At 35.1% G+C, this 22,448-nt stretch overlaps 1 protein-coding gene across 1 annotated transcript; it reads left to right on the top strand.

The window, feature by feature from the left end:
• Window positions 1-225: 225 nt before the first annotated feature.
• LOC306644863 (uncharacterized protein) lies at window positions 226-15,615 on the top strand (the record flags this gene model as incomplete). The annotated part of the gene is made up of 6 exons (XM_079112143.1): window positions 226-320; window positions 1,266-1,358; window positions 4,478-4,538; window positions 7,844-8,007; window positions 12,543-12,746; window positions 15,445-15,615. The coding sequence occupies exons 1-6, from the start codon at window positions 240-242 to the stop codon at window positions 15,613-15,615; spliced, it is 774 nt and encodes a 257-aa protein (XP_078968269.1). The 5' UTR covers window positions 226-239.
• Window positions 15,616-22,448: the final 6,833 nt, after the last annotated feature.

Genomic DNA, 22,448 nt, shown 5'->3' on the forward strand with positions numbered 1-22,448 from the left:
TAACACCAATGCTCAAGGTCAGAGGAGGCAAGAGATCCAGAGTTACCAGCTGCTCTTGTTCCCATTGAAAAATGGGTGTCCTAGATAGTTACAGTCATCCTCTACAATGAGAGCTCTATTGAGGTTTCATCTGTGGAATGTGCCCAGGCAGCAAGCAGCAAGATTTCTGATTAGCTAAAGCAGTTTTAAGGATGCTCTAAATCTTTCTTCTCCATATGTAGAATGGCCATGATAGGAAAATGAAGATAATCAAGAGAATATTTGAAGCATATCATGACCTAGCGATGCAGAAAAACAAACACTGGCAAGATACAGTAAAGGTAACTTTGAAATGCATACTGTCTTCTAGAAAAGTAATGCTATATAAAATACTAAATAAGCCCACATAGATGATTATAGCTAGTTAGGAAAATGTTATGGTTTGGATATGTGGTGTTCCCCAAAAAACTCTTGTGTGAGAAAATTCAGAGGGAAAATGATTAGGTTATGAGAGGTATTGCCTAATTGATGGCTTGGTTCACTTGAATGGATTAACTGAGTGGCAACTGTAACCAGATAAGGTGTGACTGGAGGAGGCAGGTCATTGGGTGTGCCTTTGGGGTATATATTTTGTCCATGATGATCTGAGTTCTCTTTCTGCTTCCTGTTGCCGTGTCCTGAGCTGCTCTTTGCCATGCTTTTCTACCACTCTGCTTCCATGGCCATATCCCCTGATTCTCTTCTGCTTCTGTCTTCCACTTATAAAGGCTCTTGATTACATTAGACTCACCCACACAATACAGTCCAATCTCCCTAATTTAAAGTCAGCCGATTAGCAACATTACTTCTACCCACAATGGCACTTCTCCTGTGCCATGTGACCTAACATACTTACAGGTTCTGGGGATTAGGTCAAACAATGGGAAGACTTCTTTGGGGTACCTACACAGAGAAGGGCTTACGTAAATGGAGTGAGTTTACAGATCCATATAGCAAAACTTAACTTAAAACCTTGAAACTTGCCTTCAGATTTTGGGGAGATTAAATAATTCCTTGGGGTCACACACTAATTGGCTGAATTGGTCATCTTTATGTTTAATTCATTCAGTATTTATTATGCCATGACTTTTAATTCCATAGAGATTCACTTATGAAGCTTTGAGACCAAAATTGATTTTAAAATTTTTATATCTTAATACCAAATCAATATAGTGATAAAAGTAGTATTTCCATAATTAAAAAATATTTTTTGCTCTTCTCCCTGTACCTTCTTCTAATGTCTATAGGCTCTGCTGAAGAGAAATGATGAGCTTATGGAAGAAAAGAGAATTCTCCTTCATCAAGCAAATAAGAAAAATGAGAAATGGAAGAGAGACAAAGTAGGTTAAGGAACATAAACTTTATCATTCATTGTTTGGACCTGGTAGGGATCTACTTAGAGAATTTTGGAGACTTTTGCTATGCAATGGCTCATTTCATTTCTATTTGTTGTGAATAGTAGTCCATCTTTTTTTCCAACCATAATATATTATGCGACTTATTTGTATTCTAGCATTATAAAGAGGAGAAGACAGGATAAAGGCATAAGAACATATAATTTCATTGCATTAAAGGTAGGTGTTATTAAGACAACACTAAGATAAGTCTTCTAATACAGCTGCGAGAAAGAAATGGCAAGACAACAGATTCAGTCATAAGATCCTAGCAGATAGGCGCCTGAGCTGAATATCACAGCAGAAGGAAGTATAAGCAAGTTTGACAATAGAATGGAGCAGGTATGACAAGCTCAAGGTAGACCATGAACAAAGACCAGACATGTGAGAGAGCCCCTGTGTCCCAGGGACTCCCAGCTGTGTACCACTGGAGAGCATCTAAAGGGATGGTGGGCACAGAAAATTGAAGTGTTTGTCACCACCTTGGATAGCTCCTCTTTTGGGATAATTAAGAGCGTTTATTGAGAAGGAGGCTGGAGAAAGAAGAGGAGAGATACCTGCTTTTGACTGGTAGTTCATGAGATAGTCTGGAAAGGTGGACAGTGAGTGCCCACACCATGATATGAATAGTTCTGTTCTTATAACTCTTCATTAAGTGGATGTCCAAGAGCAAAGAGCTCTGAGATAATGTTTTCTTCCTTTTATTAGTTTTTCTTTCTGGTTCTAGTTATTTATTTTTTTTATAAAAAAATAGGATACATGTTGTTTCTCTGTTGTACATGGAGTCAAGGCATTCCATTTGTGTAATCATAAATTTACATAGGGCAATGTTGTTTGATTCATTCTGTTATTTTTTTTCCTTCCCCCCATCCCTCCCACCCCTCTTTTCCCTCTATACAGTCCTTCCTTCCTCCATTCTTGCCACCCTCCTTAACCCTAACCCTAAACCTAACCCTAACCCTAATGCTAACCCCGCCCACCCCCCATTATATGTCCTCATCTGCTTATCAGCAAGATCATTCGTCCTTTAGTTTTTTGAGATTGGCTTATCTCACTTAGCATGATATTCTCCAATTTCATCCATTTGCCTGCAAATGCCATTATTTTATCATTCTTCATGGCGGAGTAATATTCCATTGTATATATATGCCACAGTTTCTTTATCCATTCATCAATTGAAGGACATCTAGGTTGGTTCCACAATCTGGCTATGGTGAATTGAGCAGCAATGAACATTGATGTGGCTGTATCTCTGTAGTATGCTGATTTTAAGTCCTTTGGGTATAGGCCAAGGACTGGGATTGCTGGGTCAAATGGTGGTTCCATTCCAAGCTTTCTGAGGAATCTCCATACTGCTTTCCAGAGTGGCTGCACTAATTTGCAACCCCACCAGCAATGTATGAGTGTACCTTTTTCCCCACATCCTCGCCAACACCTATTATTGCTTGTGTTCTTGATAATCGCCATTCTAATTGGGGTGAGATGGAATCTTAGGGTAGTTTTGATTTGCATTTCTCTTATTACTAGAGATGTTGAACATTTTTTTATATATCTGTTGATTGCTTGTACATCTTCTTCTGTGAAGTGTCTGTTCCTTTCCTTAGCCCATTTGTTGACTGGATTATTTGTATTCTTGGTGTTGAGTTTTTTGAGTTCTTTATAGATTCTGGAAATTAGCGCTCTATCTGAAGTATGAGTGGCAAAGATATTCTCCCACTCTGTAGGCTCTCTCTTCACATTACTGATAGTTTCATTTGCTGAGAGAAAGCTTTTTAGTTTGAATCTATCCCAGTTATTGATTCTTGCTTTTATTTCTTGTGCTATGGGAGTCCTGTTAAGGAAGTCTGATCCTAAGCCAACAAGTTGAAGATTTGGACCTACTTTTTCTTCTATAAGATGCAGGGTCTCTGGTCTGATTCCAAGGTCCTTGATCCATTTTGAGTTGAGTTTTGTGCAGGGTGAGAGAGATAGGGGTTTAATTTCATTCTGTTGCATATGGTTTTCCTCTGGTTCTAGTTTTTAACCATTGCTACAATACCCCAAGGTCTGTAAGTATAGGCACTAGACCTGGCACTTAGTGTGCTAGGACTGTCAAAGAAAAATATCTCCAGCCGAGTGACATCAACAACACAATTATATAGAATGGAAGTGCAAGGTCAAGGAGTCAGCAGGTGTGGTTTCTCCTGAATCCTCCCTCCCTGGCTTGCAGATGGCTGTCTTCTCACTGTGCCCCTCCCATATGGCCTTTTCTCTGTGTGGTTGTGCTTCTGGTGACTCTTCCTCTTGCTCTAAGGACATTAGTTCTACAGATGAGGGCTCCACCCTAATAACCTTATTTAACTTTGATTGCCTTTTTAAAGGCCCTATCTCCAAATATAATCATACTTGAGGGTAGAATATCAGCATATAAGTTTTAGGGATGGGCACAATTCAGTCCCTAACAGACACATTTGAGGCCTTTGAAGAAATGAAACTTGTCCCTTCCTGTTTCCACCTGCCCCCACTCAGCATTACAGGGTGACAAGGAAAGGGTGCTTAATACAGGTGAAAGGTAGTTGTATGATTTGAAATGTGGAAGAAACTTAGTATGTAAAGGAAGTATGGAAAAAGGAACAGGTAAAAATTTGGCAGCGTAGAGCGTACGAACTTCTGGGGAAGAAGTATCATGTTGGAAAGGCAGTTAGTTTTGTAGGTTTGGAGCTCAATAGATACATATTCGAGAATCAAAGTTAACTTAAACCTTTGTAAAAATAAGGTGATCAGGTCAATAAAGAGAAAAGTGATAAGGACCTCAGCAACACCATGATTTATGAGAAACTCAAAAAAACAAAAACAAAAACATGAACCCACCCAGAAGATTCCAACCAGTACTAAGCATGAAAATAGATGATTTAAAAGCAGCCATAGCAATAATCCTTGAAAACCATTTGAGTTAAATAAATACAATTAAGAACAATGTAACTGAATTTTACATTCTCAAATTTAACTTAAGTAAGAATAAAGATTGTGTTTGGAAAGACGGTGACATACCATTATATCATTATTTTGAAATATGTATGTTGCAGACTCAGCTTCTGGAAACTTTTACTCAGAAAATGAATTTTCTGCATACCCATCATTTTCTAAGTAAGTAATTCTTCTCTCCAGTGTTTTAGTTTCATTACGACTAGCAATTTTGTAAGTGTGTCTGTATTTCTCTCTGCAGATGTATAATCAACTCATCTAATCTTGTATAACAGAATAATGTCCTGCCTGAGCTTTCAGAAAGAGGTCAAATTACTCCTACTTGATGTTTCTTTCAATCACATACTTGCACAGGTATATGTGCACACACCCAGATACACACACTCACTCACTCACTCAAGCTTTGTTTTACTAGTATGCTCATCAGAAACATGAAGGTGTAGAGACCCTTAGAGACTTCTAGTGTAGCAGAGTAAGATCAGATCAACTATCACACGCATAATACTGAACAAATTTTTTTTTAATTTAAAAAAATTTACTTGAGGGTTTGGGAGAGTAGAATAAACCAAACATTTTGAAAGTAAGTTAAAACTTGAAGGAAGAAACTATAATGGGTATTTCACTTTTTGCATATTAGATCTGAAGGAGACCCCGAATGTAGCATGGCACAGGGTAAATAAATCTGTAATACAAAGTCTACCATCCATCTGGCCTGGGGAACCACAGAAGGGAGCCCAGGGTCGTATGGCAAGTGAAAAGTGAGGAAGAAATTCGAGAAAGGAGAGGTGAATAGCAAGGGAACTCCAAATTCTGTGTTCAAACTTTCCTCAAGAGATTCCTGAACCATAAAGTTTGAGGGAGACTCCAGCTATCTTAGTTAAGGTTCAGAGAACTAAATGAAGTTTTGAGCTTCCATTAGCTGCAATTTAATTTTAATTAACTTAATTTACTGTTAACACACACACACACACACACACACACAACAAAAACTCTTCAAGGAATTATAACAGTTTCTAGAGTCTCCAAAAACACAGCATCCATAATGAACAGGACATAATATAAAGCACCTGAAAAACATTGCATTCTGAAGGGAGAAAACAATTAACAAATGTTGTTCCTGAGATGAACCAAAGGTGGGGGCCAGGAGAGAAGGGTTTTTAAAAAACTGTATGACTATGCTTAACGTTTTTTCTTTTTTTTTTTAACTCTGTTAAAAAGAGAAAATGAAAAAAAAAAAAAAACCCACCCAGAACAGAAAAAATGAAAGAGAACCAAGTAGAAATTTTATAACCGAAAATTATAGAATCTAAACTTTTAAAACATAACTGGTTGTGCTTGTTTAATAACAGAATGGAGATGATATTTTGAAAGTTAGTAAACTTAAATGTGGATTAATAGGAATGACCTATGAACAAAAAAGGATTGAAAAATAAATAGAACCTCAAGAATTTGTGAGAATATATGAGTAATTCTAGTGTTCCTGCCACATTCACAAAAGGAAAAGAAAGAAAAGATGTAGAAAAAAATCTGAAGAAATGATAATTTGTTAAGTTAGGTGAAAGTCAAATATTTACAGATTCAAAGAAGGTTGGTAAGATCTGTCAAATAAATATGAAGAAAATCACATCTAAGCACATCATCGTTGATCAGCTGAAACCCAGCAACAAAGGGAAAATTTTGAAAGCAAAAAGGCCAAAGAAAACTACGGAGATGGAAACAGCTCAAATTCACGGAAAATCTTTAAAAATCTTTGTAAATCAGAAAACAATGAAAAAACTACTTTAAAGTATGAAAAGAAAAAAAAAAAAGTTAATCGCCCAGAACTCTACACCCAGAAAAAAAAATGTATCCTTTAAGAGTGAAGGTAAAATAGATATGCTTTCAGATAACAGAAAGCTAAGAGACTGTTTTGTCATGGTACAAACACATAAGATATGCTAAAGGACTTCTTGAGAATGAAGGAAAATTAGGTACTGAGGAAAATTCATATTTTAAAGGAAGAAGGAAAAGCAACATACATAATAAATATCTGGGTAAATAGTAAAAATTAATTATCCCTTTAATTAAAATGCATATGACTTTATACACGTATAATATTTTCTGTGCAAAAAAGTACAATGAAACGGGATGATGGACATACACCGTTTTGTTTGTAGTTGTGGTTGTATCACAGGTTTACAAAGAATCTGTCAGAACTTATTGAATTGTACACTTTAAATGTTTGCAAATATTCAGTTGTAAACCATATGTAATAAAGTAATTTAATAAAATACATCAAGAAGAAAGATGATAAGTTATATCACTAAAATACTAATAGTTGTGTGATTCTCCTCTATTCTATACCCTTTCTTGGTGCAGATCCAAAAATTCTAAATATAGGACAAGATGTCACAAGATACCACCAAGAAAAGATAAATCAGTCTTTCAAACATGAGTGCCTTTTTAGTATTAAATTATGGTTAAATAATATTAAATTATGGTGTAGAAATTTAATTTATTCATCTGAGAATTAGTATATGGATACTATGTACTAAATCAAAATATATGTCATTCTTGACTACTTTCATATGGAATATAAGGGTAAATCTAATTGATTCTATTCCGGAAATGTATCTTAAATGTACTCATTTCCTCTCCAGTACCAACATCTGTAGGTGCTGCCTGGTCACCAACAGTTATTGTCGGACGGGTCTCCCATTTCCTCTTTTGTCGCCCCCATATGCCCAGTTTCAATTCATTTCTCATTCAGCAGTTGCGGAGATCTGCTTAAAGCCTGTTTAAACCCCTTCAATGACTTTCAGTGGACACTGAGTAAAATCCAAGATCCTTGCCACCTCCTACAAGGTGTTAATTGACCAGATCCAGGCCCTGTCATACTGCCTGGGTCACTCTCTCCCTTAATCACTGAAAGTTTCTCCCACTGACTCATGTTAAGTTCCAAAATTGTATCAAGCTTTTTCTTCCTTGAGGAACTTTCTCTTCTCTTGCTAGATCCTTCACAGTTTCTTCACAGACCTTGTTATTCTTACTAAGGGCAACTTCTTTTCATTGTTCAAGATTCACTTCATAAATTGTTCCTTCTGAGAAAACTCCCCTAAAACCAGTATCTAACCAGGCGTCCTAGGTAATTCAATACCACAGCACACAGTACTTGCTGGCCAGTATTTACCAGAATATTTATTTATGTTTTTATATATGTGTTGTTTGTTTCTCCCTCACTAGACTATAAGCTCCACTAGCATCTTGCTCATCACTGAATTTTTGGCTCTTGACTAAGTGTTCTTCATGCAGTAAATATTTAATAAAGATTGAGAAATTTCTGGAACAATGGAATAAGCAAAAGAATAAAATGTACATTTGATCAAGGCTACTTGTGCACTAAACCCTAGAATTTTTCATTCGTAAAATATCTGCAATGATTCTTTTATGATAATTACTTGTAAAATTCTTTTCTGTTCTTATTTCAGCTGCCAATGAACTCCAAGAAATCATGGGGGATCTGGAAGAAGTCCAGGAAAATTTGAAATTTGCACATGGTCATCCAAGTATAATAACAGTGTCCCCTGTGAAGATGACATCTTGGGATTTGGATGTAGAAATAGAACAGGACAGTGAAAGCAAACTTGAAAATGTAATCTTTTCTCATGACTTTAGAATAACTAAAATAATTTTTGATTATAATAATCTAGTCACCCTTCAAGTAAATATCCTTCTGGTATTTCAGTTTGCAGTATGAGGTGATCTATAAAATATTTGAGGTAATTACACTGCTTGACATTCATAAGGCATGCACTTTAAGAAATTTATCTCATAAATACATATATGTTTATTTCAAATAAATATATTTATTTCAAATATATATATATAAAATTTCATTTAGAGTTCTATTTTTCTCCTCAAAAACATATTTAAAAAGTCACTCCACAATGTCATGTTGAGATGTAGGTTATATCATCTCAACTGTTATATCAAGCCGTTATTATATCAAGCACATTCTCGAGATAACTAACTTACCAGATACATATTGTACCACAGCTTGGACATCTTCAAGATATAGATGCTATGTCTTTGAAAGTGGAGATCTATTCTCTCTGACTTTTGGAAGGAATGCCTAGATGAATATATTCCAATTTGGAGTTCTACTGAATCACTAGTTATAACTAAGACAAAACATCATCTTGGTTGGTAGTGATCAGACCTAATCATAGGATAAAATGGTGGAGAAATAACACATTAAAAGAATGAAGAAGACTATCATTACCTTCATAAGAACTTGTAGTCGTATTCTAAATGCAAAAATTCTGGAACCTAAAATAATTTTACATATATATATAAACACACATATATATACAATTATATATAATGTATCTATATAATTATAGATTTATCTATAATTATATACACATGTACATGTATATTTGCAGTTTTATATCATATTACCAATGTAAGTATATATATTTATATAGGAACATGTATGTGTATTAATAACAATCATGTAACTTGGCAGATACTGCCCCTAACTACCCCTCACACATGCACTCTTAAGTTATTGGTTCTTAAATGACTGACTCTCCTTCTATACCATGTTATAGTAGGCATACTGGTCATAGATTGCAAATTCCAAACTCCGTGGTAACAGAAGTTTTCCTGACCATGTGTGACTCACTGCTTTTTGTTCCTCCAGCGACTCTCACCCAGGCTCCACATCCAGGTGCTCAGCACTTACTTTTACCTAGGAGAGCCCCATCCTGAAGATAGTTACACCTGGTTGATCCAGCACCATTCATGAACCCAGTCACCTCTTCTTACTGGGTTTCAGCTTCCCACCTGTCAGCTTCTTCTTTCCCTGAGAGTAAAACTCTCCTTGCCTGAAGTGCCTCTTTGCCATGTATTGAACTTAATACCTATTTACCTTTCTTGCCCCACTCAGACCCACATTCACACCTACATCTATACACACACACACACACACACACACACTCTCAGGAGATAAGGATTCAGCTTCCTAAAAACATATTTTTCTTTTTTTCCTTTTTCTTTGCTTTCTTTCTTTCTTTCTTTTTTTTTTTTTTTTTTTCCTTATAGCTTAGAGTCAGACATACAGTTCGCGTGCACGGGGCACACTTTTTGGTGGCTGAACCATGAAGTCCCTCTGGGCTGACAACCACAGAATCTAAACTCCTCTAATGGCAAGACAAAAATGTTTCCTATACCTGACATCACAAGAGTAATTTTTCTCTTTCAGTTTAGAAAAAAATTATATATAAGGAAACATACATCTGAAACAGATCTTCTTAGAATTAAAAGAATATAAATAGCCCTTTTTATCTTAACAAGATGTTTTGTGCAAAAATACTACACTACATTGGCCAAGAAAACAAGTGAACAACAACAAAAAAAAAAGATTAAAAAAAAAAAAAGATTTATACTTCTAGTTGGACCAAATTCAAACTAATGAAACTGGCCAAGCCAGAAGCAGTAACTTCTTGTATCAAGACTGTCCTTTAACCTTTCTGAAAACCAAAGAAGACACTTCAGTTGTATTCTCTTCTTCAGAAATTTTGATCCCTTAATGATCAGAGTTACAAATTGATCTTCAATTACTAGTATAATCTTGATTTTCAGTGGTGAAAGGTAATCATTAGTTGTCTCCTACAAACTTCCATTAGTTCTCTTGCATATTTAAATTTTTAATTCACTTTGACAAAACAAATAGTATATTCTTATGCCATGAGCTTCTCAGCTTTATTGTCTTGCTAACACATTTTCTGTAAGCAGTGTCTTAGGTACAGCTTCAACCTTTCTGTTCCCAAGACCTGTTGTAGTGAATAAATGAGTGTTGTGAACTGTAATAGTTTTATGAAGAATGTTTCCCATCCTGGAAATGTGTAAGTCAAGAACAGACAGTCATCTTTGATATAAGAGAGAATATGAGTCAAGCTTGGTGGTACATGCCTGTAATCCCAGAGATGGGATGCAAAGGTGGGAGAATTGCAAGTTTGAGACCAGCCTCAGCAACTTCGTTTCTAAGCAACTTAGCAAGAATCTGTCTCAAAAATTAAAAAAGAAAAAGGGCTAGGGATGCAGCTCAGTGATAAACCACTCCTGGATTCAATCCTCAGTCCAAGAACAAATAAATGATAGTAATAGCAAGAGAAAATAAGAACTTTGAAAGTGATAAAAGTCTTTTGAAAGTACTCATATTGTAATTGGTAGTATTTGTTTCACAAATACATTTTGAAATTAATTAAATATTTCCCTATTTTCTTAAATTCTAAAGCAATTGATAAATCACCAAGGATTACCTAAGAAATATTTCAATATAACTTGCAAATTAATGAGTAAGTAAACTAGGTTTAAACCTCAAGAAATCCATAAAATCATTCTGAGAAACTTTTTGCTGTGCAAATTTTTAAAGAAAATTAATTTTGTTATAAAATTTAAGCCAGGCACAGTGGTGCACACCTGTAATCCTAGCTGCTTAGGAGGTTGAGGCAGGAGGGTCCTAAGTTCAAAGCTAGTTGCAACACCTTAGCAAGGCCCTAAACAACTTAGTGAGACCCTTTCTCAAAATAAAATAAAAATAGCTGGGGATGTGACTCAGTGGTTACATTCTCCTGGGTTCAATCCCTGGTACAAAAAAAAAATTTAAAATAAAGCAAATAAGTATGTAATTATAAATGCTAATTTTAAATTACTTTCTGTTCATTTCATATAATATTCCATAGCAGCATAGCAAATTAAACATGAAAATATGTAGCTAAAATCATTCCAACTTACCATAACAAAATAATTAACTGTAAATGTAAATGTGACTAAGGAAAATATAAAAACATGAACTCATTGATAAAAATGTGACTAATTGCTGAAAATCTTATGAATGTAGAGTTTATTATTGGTCTATAGAACAAAAATGTACAATGATATAGTGATAGCCCTCTAACACTTGGACTCATTCATGAAAAAATTGTGAGTTTTTTATGGGGAATTATTTTATTTTTTACAAGGCAAATTAATAATTCAATGATAGATGTGGTGTTTATTTTATTTTCATGATGCTTGTAGAGAGCAAAGATTTAGGGAGGAAGTATAGAAGTCTCTAAAAATTTTGATTAAAAGTTCACAATATTCAAAGTCATTTTCAAGATTTAAAGTACTAGATTTTGACAGGGTTTGTATGTTAGCTTCCTCTAAATCTCATGTTAGGATTTAACTGACATTGTAACAGCATTAAGAGGTGAGACCTTTAAGAGAAGATTAAGCCGTAATGGCTCTATCTTCATGGGCGGGTTTTAATGCTTTAGTAAAAGGGTTTTCTTTAGGGAATAAACTCTCTCTCTTACCCTTCTTTCTTCTACCATTGGAAGACACAGGAAAGAAATCTTTACCAAATGCTAAACCCTAGATCTTGGACTTCTCCACCTTCAGAACTATGAGAAAATTATTTTCTGTTTTTTAAATTAACCCAGTCTCAAGTATTGTGTTATTGCTACACACACACACACACACACACACACACACAATTAGGACAGATGGGCTTCCTTATTCTATTGACTATTTTCTAGGGACATTTTATTTAATTAAATATTCTTTTTTTTTTTACCTATTTAGAGTACAAATAGAAATTTTCTCTGAAACATATACCAAATAGCCTTCAGAAATCTGTGTATGGTATTTTATAAAATAATTCTTGTTTTAAATTTTTTTTCTGATTGTAGATGGGCACAATACCTTTGATTTTTATTTATTTATTTTTATGTGGTACTGAGGATTGAACCCAGTGCTTCACCAGTACTAGGCAAGTGCTTTGACACTGAGCCACAGCCCAGCCCCTATAAAATAATTCTTAAAAGTGGTTTTTCTCCCTCATATAATCACCCAGGTATTTGAAAAAAATTAAACTACAATATAGCAACATACCTTTCAATTTAAAAATCACAAATCACTTCCCATAACATTTCTGGAGCATTATAAAAATTTTTTTCAGAACATTTATCAGAATTTAATGATCTGGCATTTTATACCTGGTAGTTTACTTCCTATAAATACATCTTATTTCTGCTTTTAAATATATGAGGGCACAGTACAATTTGCTCTACTTTATAGATTAAAAGGGAAAACATTATTAACTGGACGTTGAAACTAAACTTTTGTTCTTTTTACCAGACTGTTAACACAGTGGCAGGAAGGAAGAAGTTGCTGTCAGAACAACATATGGAAGAGGCCTTATTCACTCCAGAAGAGAGGAAACAAGACTTATCCAAACAAGAGCGAGCCATTAAGGAGATTTTGCAAAGTGAGAATGAACCAAGGAGATTGAATGACTCTCAAGAAACTATCCATCAATTATTGGAAATTTTTGTAAGCACGGTAAATATCAATGAAAATTTCCAAATGATTCCTTGGTGACTAAGGATGTGAGTGGCAAGGATTTTTATCCATTCATCATTTTTGTTGCCCTATTCAGTGTGCTGGGACAAATAATTTACCAAATCAGAATACACCAGAACAAAGGGTTCATGAGCTGAAAGGTAATTCACAACAGGGTTTCTCTATACTTTTAAAAATGTAGTTCCTTTTTCAAACAAAACCTTAGCTTATCCCTCAAACCCAAAATTATATATATTAGAACAAAAATAATAATGAAAAACAGAGATGCCTGGTTGATGCTGGACTGGAGCCATCACAACTACAGAGGGACAAATGCTTGAACCACACCCCCCACCCCCCCACCCACAAAAAACTCCCCCAAGCTTTCCAGGGATGTTTGCAAAATTTTTTGCATGGAAAAACAAGGGTTATTGTGATGTCACCCACAATCATACAGCCTGTGTATCCGTGGTAAGTTTTCCCTGGATACCCTTCAAGTACATTGTACTTCAGCCTGCCTTCAGAATAGACTGGTAATCAGACTCCTAACTGAGGTACTGACATCTTATATTTTCCTTCACAAACCCAAATGTGATTTGTAGCAAGAAAAAGGATCAAGAATACACGCTTTTCCTTATTTTAAGAGGAAAACGTTGTTAATACAGATGATTTTTTACTTAAATCTCAGTAAGTCCATTGTAAATTGAACCTATAGCTCAAAAATGCATTTCATATGCCTAACCTGTCTAACCTCATAGTTTAGCAATGTAATAGGTAGGGGTGCCAGGCTAGCTCAGGCGCAGGTAAGAGCGGAGGGAGTCATAACCCAGAACCAGGGAGTTGGGTAAATGCAGGCTTGTAGCGAGCTACCTGCAAACTCGTTTACTGCAGGAGAAACCATACATTTTATAGACTTTTAACCCAATCACAATGTGCCACGGGGGATCAGAACACCAGGCTCCTATACAGGTTCCCTTGGTAACACTAGGTAAATTTGGGGACAGTTGTTTACTTTCCTAAATGACCAGAGCGGAATGCTCCTCTCCATTGGTATTCAGAATGCTCCTCTCCGTAGGTATTCCTGACCGGCGTGAATGTGTGAAGGTTTTCCTTACACACGTGAGACATTCACAGCTGCTAGCCAAGACTTAGGATTTTTCCCAACAATAATACACTGTAGGATGTCAGCAGTTTCCTTCATGATCATGTAGCTAACTAGGGACTGTGTCTTACTGCTGCTGCCCAGCATCAAGGGAGAGTATCATACCCCACATGGCTAGGTGGGAAAAAGACCGAACATCAAAATTTGAAGTATGGTTTTTACAGACTTCATATCATTTTTGCACTGTCCTAAAATTTTAAAAATGCAAATTGAACCTTTATAAGTTGGGGACCCTCTGAACATAGTGTGAATTGAAACATCATAAGTCTGGGACCCACTGTACATAGTGTGTTCGTTGGAAAAGATGATCAGCGATATAGTAAAAGGTAAAATGGCATTTTAATACAGACTTTCTCTGCTCTTCACTGCCATCCAGACTGTGATTTTAAGTTCATAACACAGTTGATTAGGATGTTGAGATAATCACAGGTTTCACGTCTGTGTGGGCCTCACTTCTGTGAGGTCAAAGCCTCTCATTGGTCTTTAATTAAAGCAGATAACTATCTTCCAAATACTAAAGGTAAGGGAATGTTGATAGATTTGTGTCTTTAATCTTGAAAGCTTGTTTAAAACAAATGCTGTGATTATGATGTCTACTATTAACTTTATAGGTAAAGTATTAATAAAGTATCCTATAGGTACCATGAATGTCTTAATAAACACTCAAATGCCATAATTCCACTTCAATTTTTATGCATATTTTATTTCTTTTAAAATTTTTCATTACTAAAGCCAGGTTAATGGTTGAGTTTGTTCTCAGAGCTAGTATTTACAACTTTAATTACCTAAATACAGAAGCAGTGAGGTATGAATATTTTAAATGATTGTAGCTTACTGGACGTCCATGGTCAAAATGACATTTGTTTGGAAAAAATCTCAACAATAAGAATGTCTTAAATTAAAATTATTGAATTATTTGTTCAAACATAATGTGACTACAGGTATTATCAAAAATCGTTCACTATGTTAACAGAACATGCAGAGCAGTTTTGGAAGAAAATAAAAAAATTTTTACATTCTACCAAAGACAAATGTAAAATTTTAGAAAGACTATTTATAAAATGTGAATATTTTGCTTAAAAAAAAAAAAAAAGTCCTGTGTTACAACAGTGCATATCTAAATCGGAAGCAAACAGCAATTCCCTGGATTTACATAGGGCAAGTTGCAGATAGACTGGTGTTTATATATAAAGGCAGGATCCCACTTCAGTGGTTTGGATTTATTTTAAAATTTAAAAACCACATTTAACCACTATGTAAATATAAAATACAGTTTGTCAATGTTACATGCACATTGGATTGTGAGAGGAAAAAAAATGCATTTGAAAAGTCGACGATCGGATCTCCAGCTACACTGAATTTCAAATGACATCCAATCCAAATGGCTCCTAATTCTTAACTCCTTATAACTGCTCAGTCTGTTGGCCATTTAACCTTTGTCCAAACCCCTCTAATGTGGAGCATAATAAGTGAACGTGATCAGGTGAGAGGTCAAAGTTTCTGTCAGTGAGATGATCTAATCTTAATTTTCTTCAGATCCATATTATATACTGTGACATTCCTGCTGCACAGCAAAGAATCCATCACCTGCTCACAGGAAATGTTGCTGAGATGTCTGAGCACAGACCTGCAGAGGATGACACATGGGCAAAGATGTCATCTCATGAAGCATTTTGTAAGGATAAAACAGAGGATTTGCAAAGGTAGTTGTAGAGACAGAATTCTTGGAATTATATGTATGTCATTTATTGGTTAATAAAATATTGCTTTGTATATAAAGTCATAGCTTTCAATAAATCCCAGGTTACTGGAGATTTTCATAAAGAGGAAACAGTTTAATGAAATATCTGAAAGTAAAACAAGACAGAAATACTACTTTGAAGCTTGAGTTACCTCCCTCTGCCTCTTGACATGCCTTGCCAAAGTTCCTGTAAAGTATCCTAGTATATTTATTTTGATTTCATATCAATATTAACTTTTCCAATGTGAGTTTAGTTTTAAAATCTGATGATTTAAATTCATGACTGTTGGAATGATCACCTTGTCCTAACATATCTGAAGATATGAAAAGTGCTATTTCCTAACGAGTAATGTGACCCAAAACTTTTCAACTCATTTTACTTAACACATTATGCTTCTGACTACTCAGAATGCTCTAACTCAAATGTCAAAATGTAATCATTGAAATACTTAACAGCATCCAGACTTTCTACACTATGATGTTAATAATTTTGTGGCAATTTTTTTAGGCCTGTGATACCCAAAACTCATTTGATTTATCAAGACCTAAAGCAAGTAACACTGGATTGCATTATAAAAGGAAAACTCCCCAAATTAATCATTGCAGATAACCCACCACCACACATAGGTAAGTAATTTGTGACATTAATTTTGTATTTTATATGTTCTATGACCTTTTCCTTATGCACTGTCCTATATGGGCTACCATGGAAAACACATTTATTTAAAAAATTGACAAAGTACTTAAAGAATAAAATTGACTTTAAGTAAAGTTTTGTTCATTCACAAATATTTAGAGACTGTTTTACTGTGTACCTCTTACTATTTATGTTAAAAAGCTTTATAGAAGTGTAATTTACATTCACTAAAATAAATTCATTTTAAGTGTTCAGATCAATAGGTTTCAATAAATACATACACTTTTGTAGCCACCGTCACAGTCAAGACATGCAATTTTTTTTCCTCCAAAATGTTCTTTACCTTCATCCTCTCAAGAAAATCATTACTCTACCATCTGTTACAGGTTAGTCTTGCCTATTCTGGAACTTTATATAAATCAAATGATATAGTATCATTATGTGTCAGTAGGTACTTGTTTATATCTGGCCATTTTTTTTTCTTATCCTTTGAGATTTTATCAATAGTTCCTGTATTTCAGCGGCTCATCTCTTTCTATTTCTATTGCTGAGTGCTCCTATTCTATAGATAGACTGGGTGCCCCCAAGTTTGGTTCCCTATTCACCTATTTTTAAAATATTTTGCTTGTTCTCAGTTTTATGCTGTTATGAACAAAGCATTGTGAATATTGGTGAATATACATTGGTACATTTTTATTTTTGTTAGTAAGTTCTTAGAATTGGATTGTGAGTTCATTTAGTAAACTTAAGTTTAAATTCCAAACACGTTTTTAAACTCCAAACTGCAGAAGTAGAAACAAAATAATAGAACTAGTATTTCTGCAAACTTGCCTGCAAATTTAGTTGGACTGACATAATAAAATCATCCAGTTTCATATGTGTGTATGTATATATGTGCTCATAAAAACATCCATGCATGTAAACATATAAATAATTAAATACTAAGGTTAGACTAGACTAACATAGCCTTGATTTTTAAATTTTGAATTGAACTATAAGGCACATTAATTTTCTATTGCTTCAAAATGAATTACCAATAAATGGCAATTTCTAGAAGTCATGATTCTAGGTACAACTGAGCTTGATTCTCTGCTCAGTGTCTGATAAGATTTGATGAAGGTGTTAACCAGGCAGTTGCTGGCAGAAATGAGTTCCTGAATTCCCCATTTTCTTGCTCACTGTCATCTGGGGGCTGAGCTCAGTTGCCAGAGGCTGCTACTAGTCCCTTGCCACAGACTCTCACAACACAACAGATTGATTTCTCAAGGCCACTATAAGAAATCTTTGATTTCAGTAAAAGGCTTACCAGATTTGGCCAGGTATACTCAGGATGCTCTCTCTTTAATTAACTCAAAATCAATTGATTAGGGATCTTTAATCATATGTGAAAACTCCTTTGCAATAACATGTAACATAATCTTGCCAGCTATACCTGTCATAATCATAGCCCTGCACACACTTAAGGAGAGATCATACAGGGCATAAGGGACCAGTATCTGGGAAGTCACAGTATAATTCCGCTTGTGATACAAAGCAACACGGTCAATCTATTCAAGTATGTTTGCTTCTCTCTCTCCATTTCTTCTCTTAATTTCAATGGTTTTATTTCCAAACTGAGCAAAACAGAACTCTGGCTGAAACTTCCATTACTCTAGGACCCTATTGTATATGTTCTCGTTCACTTTATAGGTTGCACATGTTTTCATTTCAAAACAGCCACCTAAGATAAATGCCTTCTTAAGACAAATTTATCCAGGTGTGGTGGTGTACATCTGTAATACCATTTGCTCAGGAGGCTGAGGCAGGAGGATCTCAAGTTCAAACTCAGCCTCAACAACTTAGCAAGGTGCTAAGCAACTCAGAGGATCCTGTCTTTAAATAAAATACAAAAAAGGGCTGGGAAGTGGCTCAGTGGTTAAGTGCCCCTGAGTTCAATCCCCAGTACCAAAAAAAGAAAACATTTAAAAAGAGCAGTTTTTATAATACAATGATTTGGTTTGGAGTTTATTGCATTTTGTTGTTTATCCAAAAATTATTAAAATATGTTTAAATCTCAGGCATTTCCTACATTAATGATGCTGTCCTCCTTTAGCACTGGGCAAATATCAAGAGACACCCCTTATTCTGGATGATCCATAGGCTGCAGAAGAAATATCAGAGGGACTAAAAGAAGACTGGAAAGATGAACCATTAAAGAACTCTCACTCTCTCTTTTCCTGTCTCAAATGTAAACCAGGTGACATTTTTCTTAATTGGAAGGGTGTGAGATGATTTAGTCCATAGACAAAATCCTTAATATCACCTAGTATGAAATTCTAAAGCATATCTAGTGAGTTCCCATCAGATTCAAGAGATGCAATGTATCCAAAGCCAAGTTATACACACTGGTAGAGATTTAGATGACTAATTTATCCCGCTCATCACAAATGGGGTACTAGGCCTTAATTTTAGAGTTTTGAATAAAGCCAAGTGCTTTACTTGTTCATTTTCATGTCTCTTTTTTTCTTCTGGTTTGGGGATAAACTTCAAATGCTGTGTGTGGTAAAGAGAGAGATAAGAGCTTGCAAACTTTGTGATCTGCATGAAGGAATAGTTCCAATAAAAACAGTGAAAACTTCACTCCAATTAATAGCCTCTTCATATGATGTTTCAGTTTTTTGTTTTTTGTTTTTTTTGTTTTTTTGTTGTTTTTTTTTTTTTGCTGCTGTGACTGAAGAACATGAAAAGAACAATTTTAAGGAGGAAAAGTTAATTTGGAGGCTCACAGTTTCAGAAGTCTCTATTCATAGACAGTTGGCTCCATTCCTCAGGGCTAAAGGTGAGGCAGAATATCATGGTAGAAGAGTATGCAGAAGGAAGCAGTTCACATGATTATCAGAAAGCAAAGGGACGCTCCACTGGCCAGATACAAAATATATACCCCGAAGTCATACCCCCAGGTACCCATCTCCTCCAGTCACACCCTACCCACCTTCAGTTACCACTCAGTTAATCCCCATCAAGGCATTAATTCACTGATTGGGTTAAGGGTCTCATAACCCAGTCATTTCGCCTCTCAATGTTCTTGCATTGTCTCACACAATGGGCTCTTGGGGGACACCACATATCCAAACCATAACATATGATGACAATTGTAATGTTACATCATTTAAAAAAATATTTCCAAGTGAGATAAGCCAATCTCAAAAAGCCAAAGGATGAATGATATCGCTAATAAGTGGATGATGACACATAATGGGGGGAGGGAAGGGTTAGCATTAGGGTTAGGGTTAGGGTTAAGGAAGGGGGCAAGAATGGAGGAAGGAAGGACTGTATAGAGGGAAAAAAGGGGTGGGAGGGGTGGGGGGAAGGGAAAAAATAACAGAATGAATCAAACAACATTACTCTATGTAAATTTATGATTACACAAATGGTATGCCTTTATGCCATGTACAAACAGAGAAACAACATGTATCCCATTTGTTTACAATTAAAAAAAAAGAAAATAAATAAATAAAAATATTTCCAAAAAAACTGAACTTCTATTAATAAGTGTTGAGTATATAACAGATGATATATAAGGGAAAGAAGAGAATCTTCTCACAATAAGACATTATAAATCAAAAACATTATTATGGATTAAAAACCCAATTTAATAACAAAGGTCCAGGACTTGTTTCAGAGACATAATTTTTTTTTTTTTAATTTTAAGGTCCCTGAAATCTTTAAAACTGAAAGAAATTGTATTTTATAATTCTCTGTACTAGATACATGAAAGAAAAAGGATGTCATCACACTCTTACCTTAAAATGAGGTCAAAATTGTACTTACATCGGAGGGTGGTTATAAAATGATATGTGCAGAGTGTTTGGGGAATACCTGACTGAAAGCAGAGCACCAGCATGTCTTAGCTATACCACCACATGTTAAACTTGGGACTGTATTCAAACATTAAGAACTGTACAGTGTTGGCCCTTAGCATATTTTCAGAACTAGATGGATTCATGTCTTCATGGCCCTTTCTTTCCTCAATCAATAAATGTACTCTGTTTCTATATTTCTATATTTCTAATTATAATTTTCATAAAAACTCATGCATTACTTGAAGCAAAGGATTTTATTTAAAAAATCATAAAATTTAGAAATTAGAGGGAAAATATGATGATCTTACACTCAAATTAAGAGAATGGGAGAGAGAAAGGACATATTTTATGCAGGAAATGACAAGCACTGGTTTTCCTGGCACAGGGTTTGGTCAGTAGCTACTGGGAATGATTCAGGTTGAGATCAGGATGGTATAAAGAAGAATCAAGTGGAACTTACAGAATTTTTCAAAAAAAAAGGCTCTAAAATAAAAATTAATAATAGCACTTGGACACAGAGATGAAGTGACTATTCATACTATAAAGGGAGGAAGGCCCACAAGTTATAGAGGAGAAGTTCAAGGACATGGAAAATAAATGAAACAGAACAGAATAAGAGCACTCAGGATAGGACCCAGACAAAAGGCAAGCTCAATGCTCAATGATATAAGTGGATACTAAGATAAATTATGGTGCAATCATTAGCTAGAAAGAAAAGTATGCAGCTTTTGATGCCTATAGAGACAAGGTAAGAGTATGACAAAATTGCGATCAAATAATCAAGCTTCTTCATGTACATTATGAATATACCAATAATATATATTCATAGAAATATGTTCATGTATACTCAATATATTTATATAAAAGGTATGACATATTTGGAACTGTGAAAGTGCTTGCACAGTTTCATGTTGCAGGTGACTTCATTGTACTCTCAAATTTTCTACAATGTAGTTTACACTTAAAAAGAGAATCTCTCATTTCAGAAATCATCTCAGGGTAGTATGCCTCATAATGTTTCTGAAGATACATGTTATAAAATGGATAGCCTTTTTCTTTTTAGATTTCCTCAGGTCTACAGTTCACTAGTGCTAATCTAAGAATATACATAACTGCTTTTAGGACTAATGCTTAGCTGCCCCTCCCACACATTACCTTCTGTTTTGTTCCTATCCTGGAGAAATGTGGGTATACAACTCCATATCTTCCAGATCTTCCAAGAGTTCTGGACTAAACCCATAATATTGCTCATCTATCTTTATGATTTGACCTTCCCCTTGCTCTGCTTGCTTGTTTAACCGAGTGAACCCTTACTGCTCTGATTATCTGTGGTTCTATCACTTGTTCCTTTCATTGTGAAATGCATAGAAATAGTGACAGCCACTATAAATGTAAATTATTTCATTTCAAAACTAATTCACTTGGTTGGCAGAATTGCAGTAAGGATATTAGAACCAAAGAAATTTGGGAGGTGGTACAGTTCACTCTCCTGGGAGAACTAAATTCTAGGGGACAGGCCTTAAATATTACCTAGAAAATTATTAATAAAGATGAGAATGGAAAAAAATTAAGATTCTGGATCAAGTAAATGAAATAATATCTACAAAGTGATTAGCACAGTGACTGGCTCATGGCTATGGTAGTAATGTTTTTTTTTTTTTTTTAAACACTGTACTATACTATGTTCTGTTCTGCTATGCTGTACTTTACTATACTACACACAATTCATTTTTGTTATATATTAAGATATAAGAGTATAAACCCTCTGCTATCCACTATACAGCTATAGAGATGAATAAAAACATAAACTTCATCTTTAGAAAGGTCATAATACTAGAAAACACTTATTGCACATTTACTGCATAAAGTGTGCTCTGCCAGAGTTTGATACCTTGTGCACGGTTCAGTTCTCACCACATTCCTATGAGTTATGTATTATTAGCATTGCTTTAAAAAAAAAAAAAAAAGTGAGAAAACAGAGACTTAGGGAATTCGTACAGCCAGACAGCTAGTCAGTGAAAGAGTCATAATTCAATGGGTTCTAGGCTTGGGGCGTTAAATAGAAATGTTTATCCTTAATGTGAAGATAATGTAATTATGAGTTTACTATTAATGAGTCATAGGTAAAGATTTATGGCTAACATGGATTTGTGTTTTTCTCATTTCCAACCTGTCCACAAGCCACGAAAGTAGGAGTTTTAGCCTGGTGTAGTAAGGCCCGCCTGTAACTCCAGCTGCTTTTGACACTGAGGCAGGGGGATAGCAAGTTCGAGGCCAAACTGGACAAATCAGTGAGAACCTGTCTTAAGATTAAAAAAAA

The sequence above is a fragment of the Sciurus vulgaris genome (assembly GCF_902686455.1).
Source record: "Sciurus vulgaris genome assembly, chromosome: 15".
Taxonomy (NCBI): domain Eukaryota; kingdom Metazoa; phylum Chordata; class Mammalia; order Rodentia; family Sciuridae; genus Sciurus; species Sciurus vulgaris.